Below are 13,231 nucleotides of genomic sequence, written 5' to 3'. Positions count from 1 at the left end.
GATATTGTAATAAAAGTTGGAATTTTACTCTTACAGTCACAATTTTACAAGAAAGCTTAACATTTTGGCAATATTATTATAATAATCTGAATTTTACATGGCAAAATTATGACAGAAGTCATAATTTTACTCCAGAAATGTCACCGTTTTACAAGAACAACAAACAAATTGGCAATATTGTGATAAAAGTCAGAATTTTCTATTAAAAATGTCACCATTTTGCATTACAAAGTAATAATTTTACATAAAAAAGTAATAATTTTACGAGAAAATATTGCAATATTACAGAAACAGAAAGAATATCAAAAATTGTTCCCAATTTTATAAGAAAATTGTCGACACATTGTCAGAAAAAGACTGCTTTTAGTTCTTTTTTTTTTAAATTGGTTTTTAATCTTCACTATTTACTTCAAGTTATTACAGTATATCTATATAAATTAAAAAAAATAATAATTTATTAATTTTGACTAAAGCGGTGCATTTCAATTTCTTACTCAAACTTGTTATTTCATATGTTGACCAGAGGGGGAGCACTTTTAAAACCGACACACAGTCAATTTGAAAAATCCCTCCTTTTTGGGACCACCCTCATTTTGATAGATTTCACCAGCAGGGGTGCAAATGAGACATTCTCTATTAGATGCAATGTTATTGGGACCATGATTTATGTCATCACTTGTTCACACCTCCTCTAATGGAAGATACTTTTCCTTTTTGATGTCTCAAGAAGGGTAGAAATACAAGTACACACATACACACACACACACACACACACACACACACACACACACACACACACACACACACACACACACACACACACACACACACACACACACACACACACACACACTAATCTAAGAAGGAAGTTCATCTATGAACGCAACAACGAAAACAACTTCTCGTTTATCGCTTATCTATGTAAGTCAGTCAATGTTTAACTGGCGGCTCGGAGTCATTTTAAAGTTATGCAAGTAGATAAGGTCAACAAATAACCAAAAAGGTTATTATAGAGCATCTTCTAATACTGTTCACTGTACAACCAGAAGAGAAGCCCCACATACTATAATTATAGTATTTTTCTCTTAGTATGATCAGTAATTCTACAAAAATCCCTTTAATACAAAACCCAAAAGCAGTGAAGTTGTCACGTTGTGTAAATAAAAGAGAATAAAATGATTTGCTCATCCTTTTCAACTTATATTCAGTTGAATAGACTGCAAAGACAAGATATTTAATGTTCACACTGAGAAACTTGATGGGGGTTTTTTTGCAAATAATCATGAACTTAGAATTTAATGGCAGCAACACATTGCAAAAAAGTTGTCACAGGGGCATTTTTACCACTGTGTTACATGGCCTTTCCTTTTAACAACACTCAGTAAAGGTTTGGGAACTGAGGAGACACATTTTTGAAGTGGAATTATTTCCCGTTCTTGCTTGATGTACAGCTTAAGTTGTTCAACAGTCTCCCTTCTCATATTTTAGGCTTCATATTGTGCCACACATTTTCAACGGGAGACAGGTCTGGACTACAGGCAGGCCAGTCTAGTACCCGCACTCTTTTACTATGAAGCCACGCTGTTGTAACACACTCAGAAAGGGACTTGGCATTGCTTGCTGAAATAAGCAGGGGCGTCCATGATAACATTGCTTGGATGGAAACATATGTTGCTCCAAAAGCTGTATGTACTTTTCAGCGTTAATGGCGCCTTCACAGATGTGTAAGTTACCCATGCTTTGGGCACTAATACACCCCCATACCATCACACATGCTGGCTTTTCAACTTTGCACCTACAACAGTCCGGATGGTTCTTTTCCTCTGTGGTCGACAGTTTCCAAAACAATTTCAAGTGTGGACTCCTCAGACCACAGAACACTTTTTGACTTTGCATCAGTCAATTTTAGATGAGCTAGGGCCCAGCGAAGCGTTTCTGGGTGTTGTTGATAAATGGCTTTGGCTTTGCATAGTAGAGTTTTAAAGGCCTACTGAAATGCGATTTTCTTATTTAAACGGGGATAGCAGGTCCATTCTATGTGTCATACTTGATCATTTCGCTATATTGCCATATTTTTGCTGAAAGGATTTAGTAGAGAACATCGACGATAAAGTTCGCAACTTTTGGTCGCTGATAAAAAAGCCTTGCCTGTACCGGAAGTAGCGTGACGTCACAGGTTGTGGAGCTCCTCACATCTGCACATTGTTTACAATCATGGCCACCAGCAGCGAGAGCGATTCGGACTGAGAAAGCGACGATTTCCCCATTAATTTGAGCGAGGATGAAAGATTCGTGGATGAGGAAAGTGAAAGTGAAGGACTAGAGGGCAGTGGAAGCGATTCAGATAGGGAAGATGCTGTAAGAGGCGGTTGGGACCTGATATTCAGCTGGGAATGACTAAAACAGTAAATAAACACAAGACATATATATACTCTATTAGCCACAACACAACCAGGCTTATATTTAATATGCCATAAATTAATCCCGCATAACAAACACCTCCCCCTCCCGTCCATATAACCCACCAATACAACTCAAACACCCGCACAACACACTCAATCCCACAGCCCAAAGTACCGTTCACCTCCCCAAAGTTCATACAGCACATATATTTCCCCAAAGTCCCCAAAGTTACGTACGTGACACGCACATAGCGGCACGCACGTACGGGCAAGCGTTCAAATGTTTGGAAGCCGCAGCTGCGTACGAACTCACGGTACCGCGTCTGCGCATCCAACTCAAAGTCCTCCTGGTAAGAGTCTCTGTTGTCCCAGTTCTCCACAGGCCAATCTTTCGGGAATGTAAACAATGAAACACCGGCTACGTGGTTGTGTTGCTGCAGCCGGCCGCTAATACACCGCTTCCCACCTACAGCTTTCTTCTTTGCTGTCTCCATTGTTCATTGAACAAATTGCAAACTTTTCACCAACACAGATGTCCAGAATACTGTGGAATTTTGCGATGAAAACAGACGACTTAATAGCTGGCCACAATGGTGTCCCAAAATGTCAGCTACAATCCGTGACGTCACGCGCAGACATCATCATACCGAGGCGTTTTCAGCAGGATATTTCGCGGGAAATTTAAAATTGCACTTTACTAATCTAACCTGGCCGTATTGGCATGTGTTGCAATGTTAAGATTTCATCATTGATATATAAACTATCAGACTGCGTGGTCGGTAGTAGTGGCTTTCAGTAGGCCTTTAATATTTGCCCTCACAGATGTAGCGACCAACTGTAGTTACTGACAGTGGGTTTCTGAAGTGTTCCCGAGCCCATGTGGTGATATCTTTTACACACTGATATCGCTTTTTGATGCAGTACCGCCTGAGGGATAGAAGGTCCGTAATATCATCGCTTACGTGCAGTGATTTCTCCAGATTCTCTGAACCTTTTGATGATATTACAGACCGTAGATGGTGAAATCCCTAAATTCCTTGCAATAGCTGGTTGAGAAATGTTGTTCTTAAACTGTTCGACAATTTTCTCAGGCATTTGTTGACAAAGTGGTGACCCTCGCCCCATCCTTGTTTGTGAATGACTGAGCATTTCATGGAAGCTGCTGTTATACCCAATCATGGCACCCACCTGTTCCCAATTAGCCTGTTCACCTGTGGGATGTTCCAAATAAGTGTTTGATGAGCATTCCTCAACTTTCTCAGTCTTTTTTGCCACTTATGCCAGCTTTTTTGAAACATGTTGAAGGCATCAAATTCTAAATGAGCTAATATACTATATTACCAAAAGTATATGGCCACCCATCCAAATGATGAAAATCAGGTGTCCTAATCACTTGGCCCGGCCACAGGTGTATAAAACCAAGCACTTAGGCATGGAGACTGTTTCTACAAACATTTGTGAAAGAATGGGCCGCTCTCAGTGATTTCCAGCGTGGAACTGTCATAGGATGCCACCTGTGCAACAAATCCAGTCATGAAATGTCCTCTCTCCTAAATATTCCAAAGTCAACTGTCAGCTTTATTATAAGAAAATGAAAGAGTTTAGGAACAACAGCAACTCAGCCACAAAGCGGTAGGCCACGTAAACTGACTGCATTGTGCCGAGTGTGAAATTTGGTGGAGGAGGAATTATGGTTTGGGGTTGTTTTTCAGGAGTTGGGCTTGGCCCCTTAGTACCAGTGACAGGAACTTTGAATGCTCCAGGATACCAAAACATTTCGGACAATTCCATGCTCCCAACCTTGAGGGAACAGTTTGGAGCGGGCCCCTTCCTCTTCCAACATGACTGTGCACAAAGCAAGGTCCATAAAGACATGGATGACAGAGTCTGGTGTAGATGAACTTGACTGGCCTGCACAGAGTCCTGACCTGAACCCGATAGAACACCTTTGGGATGAATTAGAACAGAGACTGAGAGACAGGCCTTCTACACCAACATCAGTGTGTGACCTCACCAATGCGCTTTTGGGAGAATGGTGGAAAATTCCTATAAACACACTCCGCAACCTTGTGGACAGCCTTCCCAGAAGAGTTGAAGCTGTAATAGCTGCAAAAGGTGGACCAACATCATATTGAACCCTATGGGTTAGGAATGGGATGGCACTTCAAATTTATATGTGAGTCAAGGCAGGTGGCCAAATACTTTTGGCAATAAAGTGTATTTGCAAAAAAATAACAAAGTTAACCAGTTGGAACATTAAAGGCCTACTGAAAGCCACTACTACCAACCACGTAGTCTGATAGTTTATATATCAATGATGGAATCTTAACATTGCAACACATGCCAATACGGCCGGGTTAACTTATAAAGTGCAATTTTAAAATTCCCGCCACACTTCCGGTTGAAAAAGTCCTTTGGATTTGATTTATGCGCGTGACGTCACAAAAGCAACGGAAGTGGTTGGAGCCCATCGGACCCGATAGAAAAGCCTCTTGTTTTCTTCGACAAAATTCCACAGTATTCTGGACATCTGTATTGGTGAATCTTTTGCAATTTGTTTAATGAACAATGGAGACTGCAAAGAAAAACGTTGTAGGTGGGATCGATCGGTGTCTTAGCGGCTAAGTACAATACTGTAATATCTGTGATATTTGCATTAGTGTACTGTGTCTTTAAGGGTTTGGGGAACGAGCATGCGCGAGTGAGTTGGCGGAGAACTTGTGTGTGTGTGAGCGTGAGTTTTGGCTAACAGCAGCTCGTGTATGTGTGTGCGTTACTTTTTGAACTACAACCAGTTACCGCTTGTTAATAAAGCGATTGAGCAGCGCATCCTCGTCTGTGTGACTCCTTCTCCACTGCGGGGCATTACAATACTTACAGCAACACAACAAGGACTACTTACTACGCCTAGCCGATGCTTGCCGCCAAACCCACGGATGAAGTCCTTCGTCGTGCCGTTGATCGCTGGAATGCAGGTGAGCACGGCTGTTGATGGGTTTCTATCTTCATTTGAGAACGATGCTACGCGCTAGCTCAGTAGCTAAGTGTGTCACCGATGTATTGTCTTGGAGGTAAGTCACTTTAAATGTCCATTTCGCGTGCTCGACTCTCATTTTCAAGAGGATATAGTATCCGAGGTGGTTTAAAATACAAATCCGTGATTCACAATAGAAAAAGGAGAGAGTACATAGTTCTGTGAGGTCTGGTTGCTAAGTTAGCTTCAATGGCGTCGTTAGCACAGCATTGTTAACCTTCGCCAGCCTGGAAATCATTAACCGTGTATTTACATGTCCACGGTTTAATAGTATTGTTGATTTTCTATCTATCCTTCCAGTCAGAGGTTTATTTATTTTGTTTCTATCTTCATTTGAGAACGATGCTATCGCGCTAGCTCAGTAGCTAAGTGTGTCACCGATGTATTGTCTTGGAGATAAAAGTCACTTTAAATGTCCATTTCGCGTGCTCGACTCTCATTTTCAAGAGGATATAGTATCCGAGGTGGTTTGAAATACAAATCCGTGATCCACAATATAAAAAGGAGAGTGTGGAATCCAATGAGCCAGCTTGTACCTAAGTTACGGTCAGAGCGAAAAAAGATACGTCCATCACTGCCTCTCAAGTCGTTCACTGTAACGTTCCTCATCTACGAATCTTTCATCCTCGCTCAAATTAATGGGGTAATCATCACTTTCTCGGTCCGAATTTCTCTCGCTCCATTGTAAACAACGGGGAATTGTGAGGAATACTAGCTCCTGTGACGTCACGCTACTTCCGGTACAGGCAAGGCTTTTTTTTATCAGCGAGCGAAAGTTGCGAACTTTATCGTCGATTTTCTCTACTAAATCCTTTCAGCAAAACTATGGCAATATCGCGAAATGATCAAGTATGACACATAGAATGGATCTGCTATTCCCGTTTAAATAAAAACAAATCATTTCAGTAGGCCTTTAAGTATCTTGTCTTTGCAATCTATTCAACTGAATATAGGTTAAAAAGGATTTGCAAATCATTGTATTCTGTTTTTAATTGACCATTTACACAACGCACCAACTTTCACTGGTTTTGGGTTTTGTAAAACAAACCAACACATCTGTTGTTGGCAAAGATAATAATGATCATAATAATGATAACATGATTCCATCATTTGATGTCATTCCACACCCGTCAGGTATCATGCTGCTGCTCTTGTGCTTCTTCGCCTTCCTCCACTGCTGGCTCAACCTCTTCGGGGAGCTTCTTCGCTTCGCTGACAGAATGTTCTACAAGGTGAGAACATTTCGGACATCTTGATCCAGCATCAGAAACGACATCTGTCAATCTGTCTTAGAAGTATGCAGATGGCTTTTGATTTTGAACAGTAAGCGGCCTTATTGGAAGATAGAGCGGTGTTCCCCACGGCGCGCCACAAGTAAATGTGGACTGCCACCAACAGATGTGGTGCTACCTGTAACTCTGCCCGTACGCACATCATTTATAAACCTGCGCGCGGATTCTAGGAGTGCCCAAACAAATCTATTCACATTCGAATCGCGATTCTTATTCATCCATGCATCCATTTTCTACCGCTTGTCCCTTTCGGGGTCGCGGGGGGTGCTGGAGCCTATCCCAGCTACAAGTCACCACCTCATCACAGGGCCAACACAGATAGACAACATTCACACACTAGGGACCATTTAGTGTTGCCAATCAACCTATCCCCAGGTGCATGTCTTTGGAGGTGGGAGGGGCCTATCCCCAGGTGCATGTCTTTGGAGGTGGGAGGGGCCTACCCCCAGGTGCATGTCTTTGGAGGTGGGAGGAAGCCGGGATACCCGGAGGGAACCCACGCAGTCACGGGGGAGAACATGCAAACTCCACACAGAAAGATCCCGAGCGCAGGATCGAATCCAGGGCCTTCGTATTGTGAGGCAGACGCACTAACCCAGGGGTGTCCAAAGTGCGGCCCGCAGGTAATTTTTTAACGGCCCTGTGGCACATTCTAAAAAATACAATAAAAAAAACAAAAAACATAAACAGTGGTATAAAAGAACAAACAGGTGAAATGTAACAAGAGCATGTTGCAATGTTTACTCTAATGCAGGCTATTTATTTCTTCAAAAAATAATAATGAATAAAAATCAATGTTATTATGAATTATTGACCTATTCAAGGCTCCAATTACTTCACATTAAATATTCCACTTTGAGATTTTTTTGGGGAAAATTATGCATATTTAGTGTTTGTCATTTAAAAAACAAAGTTTTTTTTTATTGTTTTAAAAGAAGCGCCTGAAACGAACAAACACAAAAACATAAAGAACAATACAACTTATATTTGACATATAGATCTGAAGTTGATCTTGAGACTATTGTGTTAAAAGTTAAAAAAAAAAAAAAGTGATTTATTTTTTAATACTTTACTGAGCAGGACCCTTTTGGATCACCAATAATTTTAGTGGGACTTTTTTCAAGTGTGATTGCTCAAAAATAATAATGAATAAAAATCAATGTTGTTATGAGTTATTGACCTTTTTAAGGCTCCAATTATTATATAATCTCAAATAGTCCACTTTAAAATTGTATTGGGGGAAAATATTCCATATTTTGTGTTTTTTCCATAAAAAAACAGGGGTTTCTTTGACAAAAAGGGCATACAACTTAAATCTTAAAACACTTTATATTGACAGTGTTGATCTACAGATTTAAACCTTGAATAATACTAAAAATAATAATACTAAATAATGACACAATTTTAATATTTTTTTGACCAAAACCCTAAATGTATATTTTTTATACATATATTTTATTGGTTTTTAAAAAATAAAAAATATCAAAATGGCCCCCGCTTGCTTTGATTTTCCAGTGTGTGGCCCTCAGTGGAAAAAGTTTGGACACCCCTGCACTAACCCCTCTGCCACCTCATCCCGAATCTAAATCTGTTCAAAATGTTCAAAACTCGATTACCAAAAAAAACAAACGTTTTTTTTTTTATAACAATCTATTTTTTTTAAATATTTTTTTATCATCGGCGGTCACTCGAACGAGTATGACGATCCTCTTGGTAGGGGTGTATCCCTTTATGGAGGATGCCTGTGCGTGACTTAGTTTAACGTGGGGAGACTGATGCACAGACAGTCACCACACGAGCCTTGACAGAATCGGGTCAGGGTCCAGACCCTTTTCTGCTGCAGCCTTCTTCTGCCATCGCAGCCGTTGTGGTAGTTCTTAAATCTACCGTCTTCCGCCTGCTCCGCCGTTGAGGTCTTCACCGTATCCCTGGCTAGGGGGCAGTCAGGTACTAGGCCTTTGCCAAGGGCCACCTGGGGTAACAGTAGTAAAGGGGTTAACCTCCTAGTGCCCCAAGACCCCATAGAGGAGCCTCCACTGCTGGATGCAATTTAACGTCATGCCCAGGTCAAATGTTTTCATACCATCTCCATGCAACCAGAAGGCCTTTTCTAACCTGTAACCTGCTTTGAAAAGGTTTCATTATGGGCCTGCTGCAATGCAAGCGCCCATTCACTGCTGCTAACATTAAAGTGCTAACCTTTTTAGCTAAATTGACACTTTTTTACTCTAATTCCCGGTGTGCAGACGATTATGGGAGATGTAGTTTATTTTCAGACCAGCTAAAGCGCCAGAAAAAAACTACACTCACCAAGTTTTTGTCATGACGTCATGGCAATATTGTGATTACTTTGAAACAGCAATACCGCGGTGTCTATGTGACTGTTACTTCCCTATAATACACCAATCACGTACTCTACAATGTCTGCTCTCACTGGGATGCCGACTAATGGAGTGTCCATATCTTCCCGTTTCAATGAGTAAGTGTTAATAATCCTCACGCAAGTGCCACAAACAAGTCTCGCCCTCTATGGTATAAGTTGGATGTCAAAGTTGACCAACTTCTCAGTTTATGAACACAACCTTCCAGGTGAGAGGCGTGATTTATAATCTAGAATTTTTTTTTACCAACTCAGAGACTGACTCAATCTGTCAATTCTTATTCAGCCCGAATCTAAATCGATTCATAACCTCAATGATGGACACTTTTGACCTCCCTCCCTCCTCAACTACACCTGGAGTCGAACTTTTGCATGCATGCAGATCGGCCTCAGTGTATGAACATTACATCATCACACCCAAGACAATGGGCACATACACACACACACACCCTCCCTCACCCCACACCTTCACCACCGCTTGTTTCTCCTCGGGGTGATGGTCGGCTGGCAGCAATTCATAGCAGCAGTCGACCTCCAGGGCCCCAACTCCCCACCCCTCTGTTGCGAGTTGTCGTGATTAAATGTAACGTGTTTATGTGTGCATTGCATGGAGGTTTTTTCCCACTCCAGACTAGGCCCCCTTGGGAGCCCAGTCTAGATTGTATTTTTTTACTCATCTTCTTCCGCAGCGTTTTACCTTTTTCTTATCTTTTACGGGGCGCATTTGGCGACCCATCAGTGTTCCTGTTCTGTAACCCTGTACACTGTTTGTTTGTCTAATCTTGAACGGGTTTGTGCTGAAAACATAGTTTTGTTGTACTTGTGCAATGACAATAAAGTCCTATCCTATCCGATATCCTATCCATCCATAATTTTCAAAACTCTATTACCAAAAAAAACAAAACATTTTTTAAATAAAAATCTAATTTTAAAAAGATGTTTTTATACCATCTCCATGCAACCTGTAACCTGCTTTGAAAAGGTTTCATTATGGGCCTGCTGCAATGCAAGCGCACATTCACTGCTGCTAACATTAAAGTGCTAACTTTTTTAGCTAATTTGACACTTTTTTATTCTAATTCCTTAGAGTCATATAACTTGGTATGTGACACAAGCTAACTGTTAGCATGCTAACATGCTAACATTAGCTTGCTAACTTTTTGAGCTAGTTTTGCAACCGTTTAGACCAGAGTCATATCACTTGGTTTGTGACATTTGTTAACTGTTAGCATGCAAACGATAGCATGCTGGCGCGCTAACTTTTTCATCTAATTTTACACTTTTTTTTCTCCATTTTCGCAGCCATGCACTTTTGAGTCATATCATTTGGTATATGAAACATGCTAACGTTTGCACACATGCTAAATGTTAGCATTTTAATGTAAGTATGCTAACGTTTTAGGCTAGCTGTGTTTTTTTTTTGATTGATTGAGACTTTTATTAGTAGATTGCATAGTACAGTACATATTCCGTACAATTGACCACTAAATGGTAACACCCGAATAAGTTTTTCAACTTGTTTAAGTCGGGGTCCACGTTAATCAATTCATGTAGCTCATTTTGTACAGTTACACCTAAAAACTCTCGGATTCAGACACTCGGCAACATCTTAAAAATACGGCGGCTTCCGACGACCCCCGGCCAGAGTCCAGGGCACAGATAGCAGGCCCATCAAAATTTCCGCGGGAATTTTTAGTTATAAATACTATACTAAATAATTGCGAGAATCTTTTTTTTTTAATTCAAAAATCGTGTTAATCGAGAATCGATTCTGAATCGAAACGTCACGCCATAAATCGGAATCGGATCGAACCTTTAGGTGCCAAAAGATTCACACCCTTAGTGGATTCCATCATAAAACTTTGCATATGCACAATCCTACGTACTGTACATAAGCTAAAAAATATTCAACTCTATAAAAGCGTGCTGCACATACTCTCACACGTATTACATAATTTATAATAAGCCTTATTATAATTTCGACCAGCAGTAAATCGTGCACAGAATAGGTCCACCAAGGTCTCTCCTCCTCATCAAGAAATGGTCAATGCTAAATAGCGCATGAATATGGTGATTATTTGACTTTTTGACTCGGGTGCCACATGGGACTAGGACAAATTGGCGCCAATGATTCTGGTCTATTCTCTGATCTATGATCATGTGTACAGGATTAAGGAATATGTGATTTATAATATCAGGAAATAATCAGATAGTTTTTTTTAACAACATGATGCTTAGTGTTTCACTAAAGCTGGATCTGTTTAGCACACAGCTTTTAAAACTTGTATTTCATCCTCCTTATATTCAGGCTCAAAAACATAAGGTTGTGGATCATCATTTGTCTTAAAGTAATCTTTTTTATTTCCAAAGTGTCGTTGTTGAAGGGTTGTGATGCGTCTGTGAAATTAATACACCGCCGTATGTTTACATTGACAAAAATAAATAAATATGACATGTTGTAATGTGGCTGTTACTACTGTATATACTTACAGTGTGTATAAAACATTGTTGAATGTTTTTTTTTTTTTGTTAAAATAAAGATAAACACTGTACTTAAATATCTGCTTGACGTATGATTTCAAAAGAAATTATCAATCAAATTGTAGACTGTAAAATTGACAATAGATTTTACGGTTAAATTCCTGAGTTTTTTACTGTAAAATCTATTTTGGTCCTTTTTTTTTTTTTTTTTTTCATATACAGTAAGACACTAAAACATTAAAAAACAAACAAAAAAAACATTAAATCAACAAGATTTTACGGTAAAAAAATAAATAAAAAACAGCTCTGTTGCTTGAATTTTACTGTTAAAAACAGTGCTATTGTTTCTCCATTCCATTCCATTTATTCTATGTTTTTATATGCTGTAAAAAAAACACTGCTTTTACTGTAAATTCTGGTGACTGGGCTGCCGGTTAGCACATAGCAATACTGCTACATGATGCTTAGTGTTTCACTAAAGCTGGATCTGTTTAGCACACAGCCTCTAAAACTTGTATTTCATCCTCCTTATATTCAGGCTCAAAAATATAAGGTTGTGGATCATCACTTGTCCTAAATTAATCTTTGTTATCTCCCAAGTGTCGTTGTTGTTGAAGGGTTGTGATGCGTCTGGGAAATTAATACACCATTGACAAAAATAAATAAATATGACATGTTGTAATGTGCCTGTTACTACATGACATACTGTACATACTTACAGTGTGTATAAAACATTGTTGATTTTTTTATTCTCTCACTGTGCCACACTTGAAAAAATATGCCTGTGGTTTGTCCCTCAGGACTGGTGGAACTCGACATCTTTTACCAACTACTATCGCACCTGGAATGTTGTGGTGCACGACTGGCTCTATTACTACGGCTACAGGGACTTCCTCTGGGTAACTCCATCATAACTACACTATGTCATGTGATGAGATGTTATTCTAGGATAACAATAGAAAAATTAACTACCGACATGATAAGCATGTCGGTAGTTAATTTTTCACAGGTTCTATTTCACAGGTCCAAAAGAGAAAGAGATGATGCAGTATTATCTGCTCACAGATGCTGCCTGGTGGTTGTTTGAGCACACTGCAGCTAGTCCTGGATAGTCCTACTCCTTAATGCTTCAATCACACACAGGATACTGACAGTATTGAGACAAAAGTACAACTTTACTTACTGCATGTCATGTGATGACATCTTACTGTCATATTCACTCTATTACACAGGTGTCAAACTCAAGGCCCCGTGGGCCAAATCTGGCCCGCCACTTTATTTATGTGGCCCGGGAAAGCCTTGAACTAATATGCGTTAATAAAATGCTTAATCTTTTCTTACTAAATATATTTGCTATTTGCCTTTCGACAATAAGAATCATGTACTGCATGCAATTGCATATCTTTTAAAATTCAATATTATCACAATCAAAATATCATACTATGATGTATTCCAAAAATATTTTTTGTTAAAATAAAGATAAATACTGAACTGCTTAACGTATGATTTCAAAACAAATTATCAATCAAATTGAAGACTGTAAAATTGACAATAGATTTTACAGTTAAATTCCTGAGTTTTTACCGTAAAATCAACTTTGGTACTTTTTTTATTTTTTTATATACAGTAAGACACTAAAACA

The 13,231-nt window shown here is 39.5% G+C and overlaps 1 protein-coding gene across 2 annotated transcripts in view; it reads left to right on the top strand.

Annotated features, from left to right (window-relative positions):
• The window catches only part of soat2 (sterol O-acyltransferase 2), a 71,516-nt gene that overhangs the window by 42,598 nt on the left and 15,687 nt on the right, over positions 1 to 13,231 (top strand). For both annotated transcript variants that reach the window (XM_062037668.1, XM_062037669.1), the window contains exons 12-13: positions 6,571 to 6,668; positions 12,390 to 12,488. In XM_062037668.1, coding sequence (XP_061893652.1) covers positions 6,571 to 6,668; positions 12,390 to 12,488 — 197 coding nt within the window. The remainder of the gene's footprint in view (positions 1 to 6,570; positions 6,669 to 12,389; positions 12,489 to 13,231) is intronic.

The sequence above is a fragment of the Entelurus aequoreus genome, linkage group LG26 (assembly GCF_033978785.1).
Source record: "Entelurus aequoreus isolate RoL-2023_Sb linkage group LG26, RoL_Eaeq_v1.1, whole genome shotgun sequence".
Classification (NCBI taxonomy): Eukaryota; Metazoa; Chordata; class Actinopteri; order Syngnathiformes; family Syngnathidae; genus Entelurus; species Entelurus aequoreus.
The sequence above is the reverse complement of the archived record's forward strand: the minus strand, read 5'-3'. Positions and strand labels throughout refer to the sequence as shown.